General features: G+C 44.0%; 1 protein-coding gene across 1 annotated transcript in view; it reads left to right on the top strand.

The window, feature by feature from the left end:
- Window positions 1–24,581, top strand: part of LOC141101118 (PDZ and LIM domain protein 5-like) — a 90,760-nt gene that overhangs the window by 43,610 nt on the left and 22,569 nt on the right. Inside the window, exons 3-4 of the mRNA XM_073589945.1 lie at window positions 9,397–9,568; window positions 23,211–23,391. Of these exons, the coding sequence (XP_073446046.1) occupies window positions 9,397–9,568; window positions 23,211–23,391 (353 nt within the window). The remainder of the gene's footprint in view (window positions 1–9,396; window positions 9,569–23,210; window positions 23,392–24,581) is intronic.

Raw genomic sequence — 24,581 nt, 5'->3', positions numbered from 1 at the left:
GCAGCGGGCAGGCTGCAACCACGGGCTGAAGGGGAATGGCAGCAGCCGGGAGAGGGAGCGGACAGGCCACAAAGGGCTCAAGCTCAGCGGTAACGGCCGAGGATGACCGGGGGCAGATCGTAACCCGGGATTGGGGTGAAGAGACAGTCCCCTGTCGGTAAGCTCGGTACCTCTTTCCTGAGGGCCACTACGTAGCTACCCTCTGCTGCTGGTCTCTTCTCTGAACTGTCAGTGTCCTTCCCGCTCTCTCACGCCTCCTCCGTCTCCTGCTCCGTGTCTGACATATCACCAACTGCCTCTTCTGCGCGCTCCCTGCCCCTTTTATACTCGCCCCTCCCCTTGCTGTCCTGTCACACTCAACAGTCCACTCTCCTCCTCTGTCCCCCGGGTACTGTTTCCTTAGGAACTCAGATGCCGGTTCACTTGGTTCCGGCCCGGACACTCTGTGGTGGTCCTCCTCCCTGCACAATGTTTTCCTGGAATTGTTTTCCTGGACTTCCCTGTTGATATATAGAATTAAAAAACCTCTGTTCTTGAACGAGACGATTTTTAAAAACAGATTTTTACCCGTTCATCACATTGACAAAACCCCTTTAAAAGCCTTCTAAGATTTGCAATCACAAGCACCAATTACATCTTTTTTTAACAGCTATAGGTTATCTCTGAAGATGGTCATATGTTATAGGTAGTGTCTAGTCTAGATCGGTGGGTAGACTTCACCTACCTCCAGCTGCTGGGGAGATGTCAATCAAGCCATGAGGGATGGGATTGAAGCTCTTGACTCTATTCTGAAATGCCCAATTTTACAGATAATCCTGATGAAACAAACAATTAAAATTGGTGGGTGAGCATCAATTTTAATCCTTGTTTGTTTGTATCTGTATATTGTTTTTAATAAATGTATTAAAGTCAATTTTAATAATTTGCATGATTAATCTTGTCTTGGCACATATCCATCCCTCTTTGTTTTCAATTTATACAGTGCCTTTTTGGGACACTTACATTGTCTAGGATTGCAATCTTTGGTAGCTCATTTGCACATAGCAACAAATTTTAAAGTGACCACATTGAATTTAGAATTTCAAGACCGTTTTTTGGAGTATCATCAATCTGCAATATGGTGTGATGATGGTTTAGGGTAGCTCTATGTTAAGTGCGGTCTGTGGGCTACATCCAGCCCTCTGGCTGTTCCAGTCTAGCCCGTGGACTGAGACAGCCGAAGGACTGAAACAGTGGCCCATGGGCCACTGCTGGGCCCCCCCTTCCCGCGGGGCGGGCAAGTATGCAAAATTTAGCCTGCTGCTTCAGCCGTGTTAGGCTGCGGGCGGAAGGCCAGCCCCCAGCGTGATGTCATTTTGGGCTAGGGCGGACGCCGAACAAATTGAGCCCCCGGCGTTATTGCAGGGTAGGCCGCGACCGGGAGAGGAACGTCCCGGCCTGCCCAGAGGAAAAGAACGCAGGGCAGCGCAGAGGCAGCGGCAGGAGCACGTGGGGACTCAGAACGGGATAAGTGTGACCCCGACCCTAGAGGTGCTACGGGCGATTAAAGGTGGTTTTTTTGTCCTCCTCCCTTCCCCTCAACTCTCATATCAATTAGACCTGGCAGCACTATGTCCGGAAAAGGTAAATCGCACACGTTCCTTTATGCCGCATGCATTTCTTGTGGGTTTAGATTTCCACGAGCGCAGAGCCAAAAACTATGTGAAGCCTGTGACTCCGAACGCGCTCAGGAGCCCTCCCCTGCGACAGAGCCCAGGGGTCCGGATCCCCCGGAATGGGCCTTGTCGCTTTCCCGGTCTATTGCTTCTCTGACAAGGGCGATCGAGACCCTTCAGGCTCCAGATAGGGGTAGAGATGGCGGCTCGCCTGTCTGGGAGGGGTCATCCGCCTCACAAGAGCCTCCAGCCTGCAGGGGTCGCAGTCATTCTAGACAGGCGCATAGGAAGAGAACCCACACGGCTTCTCGAGGCCCATCCAGTGCTTCGGCATCCGTGAGTGCAGCGTCTCGTTCAACGTCACCACTATCCGTGAGCGAGCAGAGTTCAGATTATGATGCAGATGAGCCCCTGGACCTAGATGCGCCAGGGTGTCGGGAGACGGTTGACAGTCTCATTGACGCTGTCAATCAGACTTTGGGTATCGAGGATGACGTCTCTCTGGCCTCAGGTCATAAGGTGTCCTTTAAGGGGGCCAAGCGACCGCATAGTATTTGGCACTCACCCAGAGTTCGAGGACATAGTACAGCGTCACAGGTAGCGGCCGGACAGGCGTTTCTCGGGCCAGAAAACACTGGAAGCAAGGTATCCGTTTGCACCGGAGCTCTGTAAGAAATGGGCGGAATCCCTGTTGGTGGTGGTGAAATCTTTATCGGTACCTAGTGTTTATTCCATTAAAGACCCCACAGATCGGCTCATAGAGTTTGGCCCGCTCGGTGTATGAGGCGTCAGGTTCAGCGCTCTCCCTCATTCGCAGCAACATGGATAGCCAAGGCCATGATGTCATGGTCAGAATCATGAAAATAAAGTCTTGCAGGATAGGGACCTGCTGACGGAGGTATCAGAGGTAGCTAGTCAGATCGCGATGGCAGGTGATTACCTGATCAGTGCTTCCTTAGACGCTGCTAATTGCGCGGCACTAGCGGCAGCTGATGTAATCGCCATTAGGAGGGCTCTATGGTTAAGGATGTGGTGGGCCGATTCAATTTCCAAAAAATCCTTGACTTGCCTGCCTTATCAAGGTAGTTGCCTATTTGGGGAAAAATTAGACCAACTCATCTGATGCTACAGGGGGAAAAAGCAGTTTTCTTCCACAGCAGAAAATCAAGCCGCCGTTTCGTCAGCCTCAGGTGTGGTTTCGGGCTTTTCATAACCCCGGATGGATGGCAGCGGCCAGTTCCGCCGCTCCAGTTTTCTACAACCAAGACAAGGATCGACAGGTCACGTATAGAGCCAACCCGCTGGGCAGGATGCGGGCTCGCCAGCCTAGGTCGAGGGGAGCTAGATCCCAAAGATCCTCAGCTAAATGACTCGGGGCAGCCGTTACCTGAAATTGACAGGGTGGGCGGCCGTCTGCTTCGGTTCCGCCACGTCTGGGTCGCGGTGGCACGCGACGCATGGGTGGCAGAATGTGTCGTCCGGGTACAAGATAGAATTTGTCAAGTATCCCCCAAAACGATTTTTTCTTTCTCGGCTTCCCAAGGTGGAAGCCCGGGCAGAGGCATTGCTGGGAGCCATCAAGGTACTCCAGCGCAACGGAGTCATTATTCCCGTACCGAGTGCGAGAGGACTCGGGGTTTTTACTCCAATCTGTTCGCGGTCCCCAAAAAGGACGGGACAGTCAGGCCGGTACTGGACCTAAAGCTCCTGAACAGGTTCACCAGGATCAAACAATTTCGAATGGAATCTCTCCATTCGGTTATAGCGGCCATGGAGCAGGGGGAATACTTGGCCTCGATAGACGTCCAGGATGCCTATCTGCACATCCCTATTTTTCCTCCACATCAGAAGTTCCTACGTTTTGCCATCAATGGCTGGCATTTCCAGTTTGTAGCACTGCCCTTCGGGCTGGCTACCGCCCCCAGGGTGTTCACAAAGGTAATGGCAGTCGTCATGGCCGTTCTACACTCTTGGGGCATAGTTGTCTTACCGTACTTAGACGACCTCTTGGTGAAAGGCCCGTCATTTCGGGCATGCGAAGAGAATGTCAGCATCGCGCTGGATACCCTATCCCGCCTAGGATGGTTGGTCAACAGGAAGAAAACATCCCTTGTCCCAGCCCAGAAGATTTCTTTCTTAGGGATGATTTTCGACACCTCCCGAGGGTTGGTAATTCTCCCTCAGGACAAGGCTCTAGCGCTCCAGCAGGGAGTCCGGAAACTGCAGCAGCCAGTCCCTCACACCAATCGGTTCTGGATGAGGGTGCTAGGGAAGATGGTGGCGGCAATGGAAGCGATTCCGTTTGCTCAATTTCATCTTCGTCCCCCTGCAGCATGCTCTCTTGACAGTCTGGGATAAGAGCCCATTCACGCTCAATCATCGGTGCCGGTTGTCCTCTCAGGTCAGACACTCACTACAGTGGTGGACGAGCAGTTCCTCCCTTCTTCAGGGAAGCCTTTCCCAACAGATCAATGGTTAGTGGTCACAACCGACGCGAGCCTCCTCGGCAGGGGAGCAGTTTTTTGTCACCACACCGCTCAGGGGCAATGGTCACAACAGGAGGCACGCCTCCAGATCAACTTGTTGGAGATATGAGCAGTGCGGCTGGCGCTGCAACATTTCCAGCACTTTCTAGCAGGACGTCCTGTCCAGATTCAATTGGACAACGCCACGGCGGTGGCTTACGTATATCATCAAGGGGGCACCCGCAGCAGGGCAATCATGCGCGAAGTAGAACACGTACTTCGCTGGGCTGAGAGGAACCATTCGGTAATTTCAGCAGTCCACATACCGGGTGTGGAAAATTGGGCGGCGGACTTCCTCAGCCGGCAGGGTGTCGTGTCCGGGGAATGGGCTCTGCACCCCGAGGTCTTCCAGCAGATTTGCCAACAGTGGGGAACACCGGATGTGGATCTGATGGCCTCCAGGGTGAACGCCAAGGTGCCCACGTTTGTCGCTCGATCTCCGGACCCGCGAGCGATTGCAGTGGATGCGTTGGTTCTACCATGGAACCAGTTTCGCCTTCCATACTTGTTTCCCCCCGCTACCACTACTTCTGAGGGTCATCAAGAAAATCAAAACAGAGGGAGTTCCAGCAATTCTGCTGGCCCCAGACTGGCCCCGTTGGGCATGGTATGCGGATCTAGTGCAGCTCCTTGCAGATGTTCCATGGTGTCTGCCAGAACGACCAGACTTACTGTCGCAGGGGCCGATCTGCCACCCGAACTCGGGCCCTGTGTTTGACGGCATGGTCGTTGAATCTTGGATTCTGACCCAGGCGGGGTTTGGGCGGGAAGTGGTCACTACGATGGTTAGCGCCCGGAAGCCTACCTCGGCAAAGATTTATCATCACACTTGGAAGGTCTTCTTTAGTTGGTGTCGAAATCGCGGGGTTGCTCCACTAATTTTTTCTATTCCCAACATCTTGGCTTTTCTTCAGTCAGGCCTAGACTCAGGGTTGGCCCCGAGCTCCCTTAGGAGACAGATATCTGCCTTGTCTGTCCTACTAATCGCTACTAATATGCAGGTGAAGACCTTTATCCAGGGGGTCTCACATTTGGTACCCCTCTATAGAGCACCCCTAGACTCCTGGGACCTTAACCTGGTCCTGAGTGTCCTGCAGGAAGCTGCGTTTGAGCCATTACGAGAAGTTTCGTTGTCTTACCTTTCCAGGAAGGTGGTATTCTTGGTAGCCATTACTTCCATTAGGCGGGTCTCTGAGTTGGCGGCCCTGTCATGCCGAGCTCCGTTTCTCATTTTTTTCAAGGATAAAGTGGTTCTATGGCCAGCTCCCCCCTTTCTGTCGAAGGTCGTGTCCTCATTTCACATTAATGAGGATATCGTCTTGCCTTCATTTTGTCCAGCGCCGGTACATCATGTGGAAAAAGCGCTTCACACATTAGACCTAGTCAGAGCACTCAGAAGGTACGTGTTGCGGACGGCACCTTTTCTCCAGACGGATATGCTGTTCGTGCTCCCCGAAGGGCGCAGGAAGGGACTCTGAGCCTCAAAGTCGACCATAGCCAGTTGGATCCGTCTAACTATTCAAGAGGCCTACCGTATTATAGGCACTCTGATTCCAGCAGGGACCGGGGCGCATTCTACTCGGGCAGTGGGCGCTTCGGCACCAGGCTTCGGCGGAGCAGGTATGCAAGGCAGCGACCTGGTCCAGCCTGCACACATTTTCTAAACATTACAGTGTGCATACTCTGGCTTCGGCAGATGCGAGCCTGGGTAGAAGAGTTCTCCAAGCAGCAGTGGCGCACCTTTAGACAAGAAGTGCATGTGGCTTGGATCGGTGAGTCAATCTCCCACTCAGGGACTGCTTTAGGACGTCCCACAGTACCTGTGTCCCCCAATGAGACGAAGGAAAAACATGGATTTTTGTGAGTACTCACCGTAAAATCCTTTTCTCCGAGACGCTCATTGGGGGACACAGCACCCACCCTGTTAGCCAAGTTAGCTCTTGCTTATTTAAAATTATTTTTTGTTGAGATTAGGGTGGGCCTTTTCCAGACAGATTGTATTCTGCATCAAGGCTGATTTGTTTTGTGTTCTCCTACTGCTGTTGCACTAAACTGAGTTCCGCCCACAATCGGGGCGAGGGTGTATGTGGCGGAGGAGGAACTAACCTTTTTTGTTCACTTAGTGTCAGCCTCCAGGCGGCAGTAGCATACACCTACAGTACCTGTGTCCCCCAATTAGCGTCTCGGAGAAAAGGATTTTACGGTGAGTACTGACAAAAATCCATGTTTGAATTACTTGATCTTTTTTTTTTTTCTGAAGAAAATATTATTTAAAGTATTTGGCACAAAATGTCTCATATTCTAAATTTGAAATGAGTAAAGGTGATTTTATAACTTTCGTTACAAATTCAGAAAAAGTAAGATACTATAAAACCATCCATGTACAAATACACTATAACAACACATACATAGGTGACATTCCTACATGGCACAGGTGCTCTTGGACCTCCTTAGAGAATGTTGTTAGTGCTGCACATGCAAACACATTTGTACAGGCAAACGCCCCATTAGTTTTCATTTCTTTCTTTAAGATATATTGCTGAAAGAAAAAAACTATAGAATATCTTTTTTTTTTTTTTTTTTTTTAGTTTGTTTTTTATTTACTAATATTAAAGGTTTTAGCCACTACTGAACAACCCCTTAGAAATGCATCTAGGAAAAATTGGGTTATTCGATACATATTCCTTATTGAAAAGATACTCTCAAGAATACTGAATCAAACAAATAAGTACTACCAGAGAGTCATTTAGAGTCCTAGAGAAATTCATAATACTCAATCATATGTCATAAGAAACCAAGATAAATAATCAATATCTTTATTTCACAATACAAAATCACCAATAATAGTTCACAAGTCATAAAATATAAATAGTACCAGAACAGGCGGGCAGCTTCGTAGCCATATATGCAATGGTAAACACCATAATTATGGATTGACAAATTGTCTACTCATGATATGCATATAAATATTACAGCAAAAGTGCATAGTGAATCATATCCTGAATAAGCAAATAAAGTAATTCAAGGTGTATGTCCATTAAAGCACAGATGAGGAGTAGGGGAGTAACGTTTAGAGTGTAAAGGCTCAAATATAGGCCATGAAAAAAAGGGGTGCTTTGTGGCTTATATAATGACTCACAAAATGTGCCCTTTAGGGAACAACATAGCCCAGATATAAAGAATCCTATTCCACAATAAAACCTCAGTGGTGCTTACCCATAATGGATGTGTTACCAAAGCGCAGGTGCCCTAATGCGCGTTTCGCTGTGGCTTCCTCGGGGGGGCAGTGCACATTGTGTTAAACACGCCATCCTTAAATCCCCCAGAACAAAAAGTGACCACCAATGAATGAGCAAACTGCAGCTGTAATGCATGTGTGCATCATGTCTAGACCACCCAGAAACGGACATCACGTACCGCGCCAGACAGCGCATCACGCCCTGCGCCACCAGTGCAATATAATATGTCATAGCACGCGCAGATAAGCGCTATGCGCTGTGTCCCATGTATAGCGCTGATACAAGAGGGCGGAGTTATGCAGACGCGACGTCACATCCTGTGGTGAGGTCATCATGATTGATGGATCAGACCCTGCGTCTCCAGAGGGTGTGAAGGCGGGACATCCACAGCGAGACGTCACGTCCGACGTCAAGGGGCGGTGGGTGGGGAATAATTTATTCCATCCATCACACAACAACATCCGCCTCTTGAAGACGTCATCGGCGACTCGCACTGAAGGACGGCTGTCGGCACACACTTCCCGCAGCGTTTAAAGCGACCCAGTATGCATTTACAAGGATAACAAATCATGTCTTCCTTCTGAGTAACAGAAAGATGTACAAAAAGTGATGCAGATAAATTAACCAATACAAAATATAGACATCGTTGCAGGGTCATAAATCACATAATACAAATTTTTGTCCAAAAGATTCTTAAAAAGCTCAAACCAATTTGTGCATAACTAGGACAGATGAATATTCCATCCAAATAGAAAAAGCAGGAAATTCTTCAAGGAGGGTGTCCGTTTAAATATCAGAAGAGCCTTGTTATATACAAGTATTCAAAGGGGCGCAGGAGAATGCTGAGATGACATCCGCTAATTAAAAAAGAAAACTTAAAAACACAAAGACACAAATTAAAAGTGTGTTAAAAATCCTGTGAACAAACAGACGAAACACATTGCAAGCTAAAGAAAAGCAGAAACGCATACACAAAAACGTGTTTTACATCATAAAAATGATGAAAAGCTCAATTTTTCGTTAAGACCAGAAGGGGTCATGGTGTTTAACCTGATGAGCCATTTACATTCAAGCTGTGCCAACCTACGCTTCAAATCACCTCCTCTAATACCGCCATGTATGCGGTCAATCCCTTTAATTTTGAGGAGATCCGAGTCACAGGAATGGCATAGCCTGAAATGGCGTGGAATGGTCTTTAAGGACGCCACATCTGCCACAGTCCGGGCCGCCCCAATGTCCCTTGTGTGTTCCCTAATACGAACACGCAGTTCTGTAGATGTTAGTCCTATATAAATCCGCTTACAGGGACATGTTGCATAGTAAATTACATAATCACTGCTACACGAAATATATTCCCTAATCTGGAAAGTTCTGGTACCATCAGACGTACTAAAGTCTTTGGTACGCACCAAATTGCGACAGGCCAAACAAGAGCCGCCCGGAAAACAGCCCTGAATTGGCCTGCCCGTATTAAAAGGGAAAGAAGGTTTCGCCACATAGTGGCTCTTCACTAGCATGTCCCTTAAGTTGCTGCTCCTCCGTGCAGTCATTAACGGTCTAGCAGGGAGTGCATCACCAAGAATCGGATCTGTTTTTAATATCGGCCAGTGTTTATTTAGAATCTCTCTAATTTTAATCCACCTGTTGCTATGTGTGGAAATAAACCGAATCTGATTGGAGTCTTCCCTTGCCTGTGTGAGTTGGATAAGAGCTGGTCACGGGATGACGCCTAGCCCTATGATGCACAACGCTGATTGGCGCCGGTACCTTTTCATCACTTCCGTGTATAAACACTGACTTATGAATGAGGCCTAATTAAGAGCCCAAGTGTGAATGGAATTGCACGTTTATAAATAGGTTGTTAGGAAGTTGGATTATAGTTTTTTCCAATCCGCCACAATTATTTGCTAATTAACATGCAGTAATATTGTGTTAAAAAGTATGCTACAATTTTATTTTATTTTGTTTTTCCTTCAGGCCCATCAATTGGAAGGGTTACTAATGCACCATCGACAGCGAAACCAGCAGCCAGTACCAAGCCCTTTGCCCCACCTCCAGTGGATGATCAGGACACACTCTTCCAAAGAGCAGAGCACATACCTGCAGGGACACGTACCCCAATGTGTGCCATCTGTAACCTCGTTATTAGGTAGAGAAACTATTATTTTTATTTTATTTTTTTAAATGTTCACTTTTTTTTCACAGTTTTATTGCAGATCTTAAATTACAAAATTTTTAATCATGTTCCTATTTCAGGAATTAATGACATACCGTAATTGGGACAACTGCTGATAACATACCAATAACTCACCACTACTTGTGCCGTTTTTAGGAAAAAAAAAAGGAGTAGAAAAATAAGAGGCAACACTTGTATATCTTAGTTGCACGTGTTAAATCACATTGACTGCATTGTGCATTTTACGGCTGTTGTGATTGGTACGATGGGGAAAGACACTATTAACACTGTCAGAGACACCTACATGGAGCAAACCTCGAAATGTTTGGAGATTGACTTCTTAGCAATTGATGATTTCGTGATGAGCAAGCATTCTTGGATAAGATGTTATCTGAGCATGCCTGTGTGCTAACCGAGTGACTTCGGCGTCCTCAAAAAATGTTTGACTTCCCGCGGCTGCAGGTCTCGTGTTAAAACAGCCAATCCCTGCGTGTGTTGCGGCTCTCGAACATATTTTTCGAGCACGCCGAAGACACTTGGTTAGCACCATGACCGAGTGATGTGCACATTCGCTCATCCTAATATCTGTTACTCTGTTAATGATAGTTGTCTATTTCTAAGAAGCTTTCAAAATTTGCACCGATTATGGCTCCACTTTCTAGTCATGTTTTTGTAAAAAAAAAAAAAGATCAATACGTAAAAATGGCAATATTTCTGCAAGTAAGTAGACTGTACTTACTAAACTCTGGCCATTGTCAACCTCTGATTTATTAATTTGTGACTATACTGGGTATTTATAGTGCGTCTCTAAACGAGAACCACCAAAGTGTTTTTTAATGAAGCCAATACTCCACCTCTCCCCCGCCTTAATGTATTGCTATTTTTCTTGCATTTGAACAAGGAGTATAACTTCTCTACGGCTTTATAATGTATAAAATGTGATGTTTGATTGCCTCATATCATATTTTAAATGGCTGCAGCTGGCTGCCTCATGCAATTACAGTTCATGCCCTTGCAGGCTGGGATACCTTGAAGTAAAGCGGGCAGTTGTATCAAGTGACCATTCAGAACACCTGTTTTAAAGCCAAAATACATCCAGGACATGGATGCCTTACTCAACAGAATACCCAGCCAGACATGATTGCTTAGATAACAGTCCTTTGTTTCTTAGCACAGTGAATTATTCATTTTTGACTTTTTCATTTATTAAATATTTATTGTGTCTTTAGATTACTGACAAGGAGCCCTCACTGAAATTCTACTGCAGTGTAGGTGATTTAACTGAGTGTTCGCTCTTGTCACATTATACCTTTTACTGCGTGATTCATTGAGAATGATGAGTAATAAGTAGGAACGAAACTTGCGGGAGATATTTGACATTTTAGCCGTCAGCGACATAGATTGGAAAAGAGACAAGACGTCACTTTGAACCTTCCTCCAACCTATCTATTTAAAACAGTGCAATTTTTGCACTTATAATGCATAGACACCTTCAGTATTTCAGTGTGTAATTTATTTCATCCCATCTCAGTCATATACTGTACATTTCCCCTCTTCAGCTCACATGACCCAGCTTCCTGTAATGAAGACTGACAAACAGTCCGGTATATGTCCTATTGTGTAGACAAGAAGTCAGTCTCTGAACCTGTCACATCCCTCCTGGCAACTCTCAGGCTCCTTCCTACCCAGCTCCACCATCCCTGACTATCTGTATGTCCTCCCATGCAGCTAAAGATATTGGTAAAGATTTATGAAAAGTTATAAAAGTTAAATTGCTCCTCATAGCAGTCAGTAATACACAATTCACTAAAAATGAATTGAAGTCCCAAAGACATAAGAGCTAAAGCAGGCATATTTACCAATACCTGGTCGCAATACTAATGTATAAAATGATGTAGCAGGCCTCCTTAATAAAAGGCCTGAATATCCACTTAGACACTCTGTCATCCGGGCTTAAAAGTGACATGGTACACTACACATATCTGTATGACTAGCACCTTATACAAACCTTATTCATGTAACCTATAACATTAATCATTATCCCTATGGATGATAAGTGTATGAGTGGTTGTTCACCACTATTTTGTACTTGTTACTTAGTGATAGGCGAATCTGTGGATGTTCGGCTGTGGCCAATCATTTTAAAACAAGTTAGGTTCGGGTGCCAGAAGAGTACCTGGACCCTATTCAGATGAATGTAGGGCCCAAACATCCATTGTTTGCCACACTGTCACCTGTGTGACAGCCCGGCAAACATGGGCTCTGATCGGCGGCAAGTTCGGTACCACCTGTCAGAGCGCTGCAGCTCCCACTCTGTCATACAGATGACAGCATGTGAGCTAGCAGCTGTGACTAGCGGTAAAGAGGTCACTGTCGGTCACAGACGTCAGCTGATGAGTGCTACTCTGATCATCCTACACCTGCTCTCGCTAATAGCAGCCAGAGCAGGCAAGGCTGATGAGAATTCTTCAGCCAGCGGTAAAAGAACGACGCAAGGTCTTTTCTATTTTTGATAACCAGCGCAGGCAAAATCAACAGTTGTGGGCTCCTGCCCTTAGCTGTCAGCTTTATCATAGCTGGTTTTCAAAAATAGAGGGGTACCACACCATTTTTTTTTTTTTTTTTTTTTTTAATGGTTTAAATAAATAATTTAAATAAACAGCATGGGGGTCACCCCTATTTTTGACATCCAGTGAATCTAAAGCAGCAGCTGGGGGCTGTTATTCTCAAGATTGGGAAGGGGACATGGATATTGGGACTCCCCAGCCTAAAAATATTAGCCCACAGCCGCCCCAGAAAAGGTGCAACTATTAGATGCACCAATTATGTTGCAAAGCCCTACTATTCAGACTTGCTCTGGTTCAGTGGTAAGTGGGGTATTAGGTTTGGGGTTGTCAGCTGTTTTATGGCCGTTGATATCAAGCCCTCTCCATTACTAACCTTTGTTTGGGCTTGATGTAAGCGGCCATAAAACAACTGACATCAACTCCAAACCTGTTACCCCACTTGCCATCACACCAGCGCAAATGGGAAGAGTGTTATGAATGGGTCACCGAGGAGGAAAAAACCTAAACAAGCTAAGCCCAGAAAAACCAGAGAGGTTGGTAACTATGCAGATCCCTGATCCTAACCACACAACTAGGAGCAGCCGTGGAGCGTACCTACGATGAACCTAGATGCCTCGTCACAGCCGGAGGACTAAATAAGCCTAAAGCAAGAAAAGGGGAAAACTAACTGCTCCAGAGCAGAACCCAAAGGAATAGACAGCCCCCACACCTGTATTGACGGTGAAACAAGATGAAAACACAAACACAGGCAGGAAAATAGGCTGAGCAAACGATGGGGCCCAGACTAACTAGAAAGGAGAGGAAAGGAAAGACACTGTCTGCAATCTGCCCAAAACCCTATGTCCAACAATTCTGATAACAAAATTAACCCTGAAGTCACTAGACTTCTCCCACTATATCAGCACTCTGAAATATTCTAAGACAGCGCAAAAAGAGGCCAATCTAATAAGGGACAAAAAGCAAATTGGCAAATACAGATAAATAAGAGTGGAAATTCAGCACAGCCCCAGCCGGGGCTGGCTGACCACACAAAAAACTGAATAGAACAACAAAATCAAGTGTGAACATTAGCAGAAAAACTTAGCTTGAGCTGACTGGAACAGAGCTGAGAACCAAGACCTGACAAGCAGAAGGAATCACCAGGACCAGAGTAGGGCGTCGGCTGTCTTAAATCCAATCTGAGATTCCTGAGGTCCAATCGTCATCCTCATTATCATGTGGCAGATATCTACTGATTAAATCAGCCTCACTACCTCCTGTAACCACCAGAGGGAGCCTGGAAGGAGAACTCACAACTGGTAGACCAGAAAATGAACTCACAACAGAAGAGCTTGGCAAAGTGCCAGAATTGGGGCAGCTGCAGGCTGCTATTTTAGGCTGGGGAGGATAAATATCCATGGCCCCGTCCCAGTCTGAGAATATCAGCCCCCAGCTGTTTTCTTTAGCTTGGATGGTTTCTCAAACATGGGAGGACCCCACGCTGGGTTTTTTTTTTTTTTTTTTTTTTTTAAATTTATTTCAATAACTTAAAAAAGCAACATCCTGGAGAAGTTAGTGCTCAGGGTCCGTGCACAGACACTAGATGTTTGGAATGGACCCCGAACTTTACTGTTCGGGTTCGCCCAGCACTACTTGTTACCTCCGCCTTTTATCATGGGGGGTCTGCTGTGTCCTGCAGTGTATTAGTACCGTGACCAGGTATTGGGAGGTATGGCTGCTTTTTTCATGTTTTTCATCCAACCATAAAGTATTTTTCATTTTGTTTCGTGCTCTTGAGAAATAAAAGCTGCTATTTGACTGTTATGAGCAGTAAAGGCAGTTTTCCTTTTTAGGCAGTTCTATAAATCTGGCCTCTTATATATGTTTTATATAAGAGAACAGTGATATTTGGGTAAGGCAGTCTGAAGACAGGATGCACTAAGCTTTTACTATATACATTAGCACTGTCATGGATCTATCACTGGCAAAATTTTGATGGGAACATGATAATTATGAGGAGAATGTCATCATGGGAAATGTAGTCTGCATTAGGGAAACCATAATCAAAATGGAAGTAAAAATCAAGATGGCAGACAGCCCAGAAAAACAAGGTGCATCAGCTAAGACTAGTATACACCAAACTTCTATATTACTTTTTATAATGGTCTGTGCTGCAGTATGCACCAACAATAAAATATCTGAATATCTTCTTTAAGTCATAAAATGGGTGCAACACAATTGTAGGCAATGTCCTCCTTAATTTCAGCCTGTTGGACAACTACCATAGGACGTGTGATAAATGCCTACTCGTTTTTATGGGCACCATAGTGGCGCAGGTGTTAGAATTGTTGACTTGCAGCGCTAAGCTTAGATCTGACCTAGGGAAACATGCATGGAGTTTGTGTGTTCCTCCACTTTTTTTGATGGTTTCCTCCCACATTACAAAAAATATACTGAAAGGTTAATTGGCTTCCTAAGTGTGTTGGAAGATGAAACCTAAAATGGCAGCCTCTAACTTCTTGGCATCACATCTCTCCATGTAAGAAATCTAATTTCCATGCAGCTCTCTGAGTTAGCAATGTGAGAAAAGCACGAGAGATGTTTGGTATTGTTTCTAAATATCTGGTATTTGTATTGCCATGACTGGTTTAAGTGGTAGACCACTCAGCAGGCTGAGTTGCTTTTTACTGTGAAGAACGCTTACTTTATTAAAGATGGAAATTCTTCAAATTCAATTTGAAATGCATAGTTAATGTTTTTAGTATTGACCCTGCCTAAGGTTATGCATATTACCAAGACCACCTCTAGGACTCAAATGACCAAGATGTGCATGCTTTTGCCATTTTGTGTACTTTTGTTAGTTGGAAAAAATGATTTACAGGACTACGTTCGGTGTCCACGTTGATAACGTGATTAGTAGGAATCCACAATGTTATGATGTGGTCATGCTATGACATAATGACTTTATGGGGGCCTAGTAATCAGAAGAGGCACTGAGGATGACACTGTTTGAGTGCTGGCGGAGGAAATTTGCAGGACCCTGGTCCAGCTGCCAAAAAGGAACAATGTCACTCTTGTAGCACAACACTTGCTTTTATTACTCCTTTATGCATCTACAGTAATGAACAGAGTGGTTTGATAATGAATAACTGAGTGCCCATATTGATGTCTCTACTAGACTGCTCTCACTGAGAACATCATGCACCATAGAAATACTCCAAGCTTCTGCATTCTATTACTAGGGTTTACATTTGTCATCCAACATGTGTTCTGACCTTATTTGTGGCTGGGTGATATAGAGCAGGATTCTGATTATTCTGACTTCTACATAATCCCTTATTCACCTGGAGTTGAACCTGGTACTCTGACCAGAGAATGTCAGCATTGTAATCTTTAGAGAGCCATCATTGTGCTGGATTCTGTTGCAGGAACCTTTTTTTTCCCTTTTGTATCCTACTTTTCCTCTGATATGCCTTCTGTGGCATTTCCACGCTCTCCATGTTCCATTTTATAAGTAGCGGTGCCTTTCTTTTTAATACAGATGGAAACTCAATCCTGTCTGGAACAGGAAAACTTGTCTTCTTTAGTGTCACTCCTTTGTTAATGATTCCGTTAAATTAGGCTGTGCTGACACTGAGAGAAGAGAGCACTTTGTTGTACATAAGGACTGCTATTGTTTCGGCTGTACATGGCTGAGGGACGTTAGTGTATGAAGGTGCTTGTATGGAGGATGGAAGATATCAAGTTAGGTCACACAGTTTTCATTACTCTCTCAGACCAAGGTGATTTTTATTCTGAGAAATATTGTTTTAATTAATTGGAAATACTGCAATTGTCATTTGTATTTATTACTCTTTTACAAATTAGCTTTGGAGAGTTGGTGGTGGGTGTCTTTAACAGACGTTATAAAGCGGTGCCAAAGCCCCTCCGATGTTTACCTAGGAATAGCAGTGCTTTAATGATACATACAGCCGTGCCTGGCATTATACACTCATGAGGCTAAACTCATGATTGGGTGGGCTTCAGATGTTGGAACTCCACCCATCGACCTATCAGTGATGCCCTGAGAATTGGTTATGATTGTGTTTTCCTTGAAAGCCCCTTCAAAGTATCTGAGTGAGTACAAGCGAACGTGAACTGAGCCATAAAACCTCAGTGGGTACTAGCTAACGTGAACTGAGCCATTAAACCTCGGTGGGTACAAGGGCTGTGGAGTCGGTAAGCCAAACCTGCGACTCCGAATCCGACTCCTCATTTTCCCTTACATCGACTCCACGACTCCGACTCCCACATATATTGCTTATATTTAAGTGAAAAATTTATTGTAGTACAATGTGAACATCAGACATTTATTCATTTCTATGATCCAATAATCAAGATATTTAGATAGAACATAATATCTATTTATTGGAATACAACTTTAGAACACAAAAAACTAATAAATTGTAAATATGTAATACACTGTATAATATCGATTACATATGGTACAGACCAAAGTTTGGACACACCTTCTCATTCAAAGAGTTTTCTTTATTTTCATGACTATGAAAATTGTAGATTCACTCTGAAGGCATCAAAACAATGAATTAACACATGTGGAATTATAACAAAAAAGTGTGAAACAACTGAAAATATGTTTTATATTCTAGGTTCTTCAAAGTAGCCACCTTTTGCTTTGATTACTGCTTTGCACACTCTTGGCATTCTCTTGATGAGTTTCAAGAGGTAGTCACCGGAAATGGTCTTCCAACAGTCTTGAAGGAATTCCCAGTGATGCTTAGCACTTGTTGGCCCTTTTGCCTTCACTCTGCGGTCCAGCTCACCCCAAACCATCTCGATTGGATTCAGGTCTGGTGTCTGTGGAGGCCAGGTCATCTGGCGTAGCACCCCATCACTCTCCTTGGTCAAATAGCCCTTACACAGCCTGGAGGTGTGTTTGAGGTCATTGTCCTGTTGAAAAATAAATGATGGTCCAACAAAACACAAACCGGATGGAATAGCATGCCGCTGCAAGATGCTGTGGTAGCCATGCTGGTTCAGTATGCCTTCAATTTTTAATAAATCCCCAACAGTGTCACCAGCAAAGCACCCCCACACCATCACACCTCCTCCATGCTTTACGGTGGGAACCAGGCATGTAGAGTTCATCCGTTCACCTTTTCTGCGTCGCACAAAGACATGGTGGTTGGAACCAAAGATCTCAAATTTGGACTCATCAGACCAAAGCACAGATTTCCACTGGTCTAATGTCCATTCCTTGTGTTCTTTAGCCCAAACAAGTCTCTTCTACTTGTTGCCTGTCCTTAGCAGTGGTTTCCTAGCAGCTATTTTACCATGAAGGCCTGCTGCACAAAGTCTCCTCTTTAACAGTTGTTGTAGAGATGTGTCTGCTCCTAGAACTTTGTGTGGCATTGACCTGGTCTCTAATCTGAGCTGCTGTTAACCTGCGATTTCTGAGGCTGGTGACTCGGATCAACTTATCCTCCGCAGCAGAGGTGACTCTTGGTCTTCCTTTCCTGGGGTGGTCCTCATGTGAGCCAGTTTCTTTGTAACGCTTGATGTTTTTTGCCACTGCACTTGGGGACACTTTCAAAATTTTCCCAATTTTTCGGACTGACTGACCTTCATTTCTTAAAGTAATGATGGCCACTCATTTTTCTTTACTCAGCTGCTTTTTTCTTGCCATAATATAAATTCTAACAGTCTATTCAGCAGGACTATCACCTGTGTATCCACCAGACTTCTGCACAACACAACTGATGGTCCCAACCTCATTTATAAGTCAAGAAATCCCACTTATTAAACCTGACAGGGCACACCTGTGAAGTGAAAACCATTTCCGGTGACTACCTCTTGAAGCTCATCAAGAGAATGCCAAGAATGTGCAAAGCAGAAATCAAAGCAAAAGGTGGCTACTTTGAAGAACCTAGAATATACAGTAAGACATACAGTATTTTCAGTTGTTTCACACTTTTTTATTAATTATATAATTCCACATGTGTTAATTCATAGTTTTGATGCCTTCAGAGTGAATCTACAATTTTCATAGTCATGAAAATAAAGAAAACGCTTTGATTGAGAAGGTGTGTCCAAACTTTTGGCCTGTACTGTGTGTATGTATGCATGCATGCATGCATGTATGTATATATGTGTGTATATATATGCTACATTCACACTATGGACGTAGTGCCTGTTCTGCAGAATTTCATACTGTACACCTCAGCTGATGCAGAACCTCATAGTGCACACCCCTACACTTGAAAATAAAGCCTGCACCTTATGAAGATGTGGTGGTGAATGCAGTCTATCAATTGATGTTGATGTGTTACTGAAGACTAGCAATGCCTGTCCTGGGCGTCCTTTTGGGCAGCTATGAGGTGTACCTCACTGGTGCTTAAAAAAAAAAAAAAAAAAAAGTCTGTGTGGTATCCGGCTTTCATTATTTTTGGTACAGATATGATATGGATAGACAGATATGGATAAATGGATATGTAGAGCAGATTTCTAATCTGCTTTTGCTATTGAAAACATTAGCTATGAGCTCAAAAACCTTTCAGGTGATGCCGTTTTTTAAAAGCTGATCTGCTTTTGCAACTGAAAAACGTATACTCGAAAAACACTGTGTGTGATTGTAGCCTTAGATCAGAAGTAGAACAGTCATTTATAGGACATTTCATAACTTTCCCAAATTCCTATGAAAAAATATTCAGCACATTCTGCATTGAACTACTGTACCCAATTTATTATATATTTTAGGAGTCGGTCCATTTTATACCGACTCCAACTCCACCAAAATGAGCACCGACTCCACGACTCCGACTCCACAGCCCTGGTGGGTACTAGCGAACGTGAACTGAGCCATTAAACCTCAGCGAGTACTAGCTAACGTGAACTGAGCCATTAAACCTCAGCGAGTACTAGCTAACGTGAACTGAGCCATTAACCCCTTCCTGACATGAGACGTACTATCCCGTCCATGGGACCCGGGCCCCTATGCCCATGGACGGGATAGTACGTCTACCGCGATCAGCGGCGCCAACGTGTGCCCCAGCACAATGTGTCAGGGGCGGTCACGGACCGCCCCCGACACGTTAACCCCTTGCACACCGCGGTCAAACATGATCGCGGTGTACCGGGGGTTAAAGGGAAGCATCGGCAGGGAGGGGGCTCCCTCCTTGCTTCCCTGAGCCCCCCACGGCAGCGCAATGTGCAGCGCTGCTGCCGGGGGCTCCTTTCCAGCAGGCCCCCGAATCCAAGATGGCGACGGGGGCCTGCAGGAAACTGGCTTCCTCAGTGCCTGCAAAGCGCAGGCATGAGGAAGCCTTCTGCAGTGCCTATGACAGATTGCTGATCTGTCACAGTGATCTGTGATGTGACAAATCAGCGATCTGTCACAGGACAGTGATGTCCCACCTGGGACTATTTAATAAAGTAAAAAAAAAAAATAAAGTGTTAAAATAAATTAAAAAAAATCGCCAAATAAATTAGAAAAAAAAAAATATTCCCCCAAATAAATCCATTTTTTAGAAATAAAAAAAACAAAAAAACAATAAAAGTACACATATTAGGTATCGCCGCGTCCGTAATGACCCACCCTATAAAACTGTCCCATTAGTTAACCCCTTTAGCGAAGCCCTTAAAAAATAAAAATAAAAAACGAAGCAAAAAATAATGATTTATTATCATACCGCCAAACAAAAAGTGTAATAACGCGCGATCAAAAAGACGCATATAAATATCCATGGTACCGCTGAAAACGTCATCTTGTCCCGCAAAAAACGAGCCGCCACACAGCATCATCCGCAAAAAAATAAAAAAGTTATAGCTCGCAGAATAAAGCGATGCAAAAATAATTATTTTTTATTTAAAAGTTTTCATTGCATAAAACCGACAAAACATAAAAAAACGACCTAAATATGGTATCTCTGTAAGCATACTGACCCGAAGAATAAAACCGCTTTATCAATTTTATCGCACGCGGAACGGTGTAAACGCACCCCCCCAAAAGAAATTAATGAAACGCTGGTTTTTGTTCATTCTGCGTCCCAAAAATCGGAATAAAAAGCGATCAAAAAATGTCACGTGCCCGAAAATGGTACCAATAAAAACGTCAACTCGTCCCGCAAAAAAATAAGACCTCACATGACTCGGTGGGTCAAAATACGGAAAAATTAGAGCTCTCAATATGTGGTGATGCAAAAACTATTTTTACAATAAAAAGCGTCTTTTAGCGTGTGACAGCCGCCAAACATAAAACCCGCCATAAATAGTAAATCAAACCCCCCGTTATCACCCCCTTAGTTAGGGAAAAATAATAAAATAAAAAAATGTATTTATTTCCATTTGGGTTAGGGCTAGAGTTAGGGTTAGGGGTAGGGTTAGGGCTGAGATTAGGGTTAGGGGTGTGTTGGGGTTCGGGTTGGAGTTAGAATTGGGGGTTTCCACTGTTTGGGCACATCAGGTGCTCTCCAAATGCAACATGGCGTCTGATCTCAATTCCAGCCAATTCTGAGTTGAAAAAGTCAAATGGTGCTCCTTCCCTTCCAAGCTCTGCCATGCGCCCAAACAGTGTTTTACCCCCACATGTAGGGCATCAGCCTACTCAGGTCAAATTGGAAAACAATTTTTTGGGGTCCAATTTCTCCTGTTACCCTTAGGAAAATAAAAAATTGGGGGCAAAAATATCATTTTTGTGGAAAAAAATGATTTTTTTATTTTCACGCCCGAGCGTTATAAACTTCTGTGAAGCACTTGGGGGTTCAAAGTTCTCACCACATATCTAGATAAGTTCCGTGGGGGGCCTAGTGTCGAAAATGGGGTCACTTGTGGGGAGTTTCAATAGTTTAGGTACATCAGGGGCTCTCCAAACGCACATGACACCCGCAGACCATTCCATCAAAGTCTGCATTCCAAAATGTCACTGCTTCCCTTCCGAGCCCCGACGTGTGTCCATACAGTAGTTTTCTCCCACATATGGGGTGTCAGCGTACTCATGACAAATTGGACAACAACTTTTGGGGTCCAATTTCTCCTGTTACCCTTGGGAAAATAAAAAAATTGGGGACTAATTGATCATGTTTGTGGAAATAATACGATTTTTTTATTTTCATGCCCGGGCATTATAAACTTCTGTGAAGCCCTTGGGGGTTCACAGTGCTCACCACACATCTAGATAAGTTCCTTAGGGGGTCTCGTTTCCAAAATGGGGTCATTTGTGGTGGTTTCCACTGTTTAGGTACATTAGGGGCTCTCCAAAGGCAACATGACACCCGCAGACCATTCCATCAAAGTCTGCATTCCAAAACGTCACTACTTCCCTTCCGAGCCCTGACGTGTGTCCATACAGTAGTTTTCTCCCACATATGTGGTGTCGGCGTACTCATGACAAATTTGACAACAACTTTTGGGGTCCAATTTCTCCTGTTACCCTTGGGAAAATGAAAAAATTGGGGACTAATTGATCATGTTTGTGGAAAAAATACGATTTTTTTATTTTCATGCCCTGGCATTATAAACTTCTGTGAAGCCTTTGGGGGTTCAAAGTGCTCACCTCACATCTAGATAAGTTCCTTGGGGGGTCTAGTTTACAAAATGGTGTCATTTGTGGGGGGGGTTTCCACTGTTTAGGTACATCAGGGGTTTTCCAATTGCGACATGGTGTCTCAATTCCAGCCAAAAACGTCAAATGGCGCTGCTTCCCTTCCGAGCTATGCCATGCGCCCAAATAGTGGTTTACCCCCACATGTGGGGTATCAGCGTACTCAGGACAAATTGCACAATAACTTTTAGGGTCCTGTTACCCTTGGAAAAATAAGAATTGAGGGTGAAAAGATCATTTTCGTGGAAAAAATATGATTTTTTAATTGTACGGCTTTATGTTATAAACTTCTGTGAAGCCCTTGGGGGTTCAAAGTTCTCACCACATATCTAGATAAGTTCCTTGGGGGGTCTAGTTTCCAAAATGGGGTCACTTGTAGGGGGTTTCCACTGTTTAGGTACATCAGGGACTCTCCAAACGTGACATGGCGTCCGATCTGAATTCCAGCCAATTTTGCATTGAAAAAGTCAAACGGCGCTCCTTCCATTCTGAGCTCTGCCATGCGCCGAAACAGTCGTTCCCCCCCACATATCAGGTAGCAGCGTACTCAGGACAAATTGCACAATAACTTCTCCTGTTACCCTTGGTAAAATAAAAAAAATTGAACCTGAAGTATTTTTTTTGTGAAAAAAAGTTAGATGTTCATTTTTTTTTTAAATATTCAAAAAAATTCCTGTGACGCACCTAAAGGGTTAATAAACTTCTTGAATGTGGTTTTGAGCACCTTAAGGGGTGCGGTTTTTAGAATGGTGTCACTTTTGGTTATTTTCTATCATATAGACCCCTCAAAGTGACCTCAAATGTGATGTGGTCCTAAAAATAAAATGATGTTGTAAAAATGAGAAATCGCTGGTCAACTTTGAACCCTTATAACTTCCTAACAAAAAAAAATTTTGGTTCCAAAATTGTGCTGATGTAAAGTAAACATGTGGGAAATGTTAGTTACCAAGTTTTTTGTGTGCTGTATCTCTGTGATTTAAGGGCATAAAAATTCAAAGTTGGAAAATTGCGAAATTTTCAAACTTTTCACCAAATTTCCGTTTTTCTCACAAATAAACGCAAGTTATTTGAATGAAATTTTACCACTAACATGAAGTACAATATGTCACGAGAAAACAATGTCAGAATCACCGGGATCCATGGAAGCGTTCCAGAGTTATGACCTCATAAAGGTACAGTGGTCAGAATTGTAAAAATTGGCCCGGTCATGAACGTGCAAACCACCCTTGGGGGTGAAGGGGTTAAACCTCGGCGGGTACTAGTTAACGTGAACTGAGCCATTAAACCTCGGCACATCGGAACAAAACAACCAAGCATGCATGCTTAAGCCGTAGATGATCTCAAATTTGAGTACAAAGGGTCCACCAAAATTTGCTTTCATACTCTAGAAAACTGTAGATACATACTTGAAAACTATTTATATGATATTTTTAATGTGTTTTTTTTTTTCTCTTCATCTATTTTATACCAGAGGTCCATTTTTGTTGGCATTGGGGAAATCCTGGCATCCAGAGGAATTTAATTGTGCTCACTGCAAGATGAGCATGGCCGAGATGGGATTTGTTCAGGAGAAAGGTTCCCTGTATTGTGAAATATGCTATGAGAAGTTCTTTGCACCGGATTGTGCCCGCTGTCAGAGAAAGATTCTTGGTGTAAGTAGCAGTTCATATGGAAAAACACATTTTTATTATGTTAGTTTTCCATTTAATGTGACGCTTTTACAAAATTATTTCTGTGGGTTCATATTGGTCTTCCTTTAAGGGGTTCTTCAGGCTTTTCACAAGTCTACAGTTGCTGTGTGTGACTAAAGACTTGCGAATCCTCATATAGCGCAATATTGAGCTCATATATCATCTTTATTATCAGTGCAATTCTAGTCTGAATGTGGCCGGGAGTATGCATATCACATATTTGGGGGTCATATGACCACTTGGCCTTGCCGCCAGCACCAGAGAATCATCACAGCGCACGCTGCACACTGAAGATTCTCAAGTCTACAATCACATAGTGACTTGCAGACTTTTGTGTAAAGTCTGGACAACCGCATTAAATAGATTTGTCACCAGATCTCATAATACAAATGGCATAGCATTTATTAAAGATAATCTGACACCAGGTTTATGCTGACCGATCTAAAACGGCATAGAGTAAGAGCAGATGTCCTGATTCTAACTTTGGGCATCTTAAAGGGAACCTGTCACCAGGAATAACACTGTTGACCTGCAAATATGCGGTTAATCTGAAGGTTAACAGCATTATTCCTGGTGACAGGTTCCCTTTCAGCTGGGTTTACAATTGTTTGCTCTGCAGCATTAAATAACCGCCAGTCATTTAATCACCGTTTAGACATAATGACCCCTGAACGATCACTAATAGATTGTTCTGCGCTCATAGGCTAGCAGTCTTGGCAGCACATGTCCTGCTGCACTATGTTCATTTTTATGGCCTTTACCAAGGGGGCATTGGTTACAGGATTCTCTGGAGGCATGTCTTTAGAGAGTTACTCTGAGCCATGCATCCTTGGTCAAAATAAAAAGTCCCATATATCCTGGAATCAATCAGTATTGCTGTACTTAATAGGAGGACATATAGACTAGAAAGTACTCCTTGATACAATATATTATGTGTTCACAATACCTTAAGGTTCACAAATCATACTATACAGACATAATTATACCTTCCAAACTTGATGTCCCAAAAAAAAAAATCATGTGTTAGGAGGCACTTCATGTGGACTGATGAGTATTATTAATCACTTTATATGTTCTTCTATGAATGTTTAGAGCGCTATTGACAATAATGGACAATCTATATGTTTGTTGTGGTTGGTAGCTACGTATGC

This window comes from Dendrobates tinctorius, unplaced genomic scaffold, assembly GCF_039654945.1.
Source record: "Dendrobates tinctorius isolate UK_male_01 unplaced genomic scaffold, ASM3965494v1 ptg000011l, whole genome shotgun sequence".
NCBI classification, from domain to species: Eukaryota; Metazoa; Chordata; class Amphibia; order Anura; family Dendrobatidae; genus Dendrobates; species Dendrobates tinctorius.
This window is presented reverse-complemented; position numbering and strand designations above follow the sequence as displayed.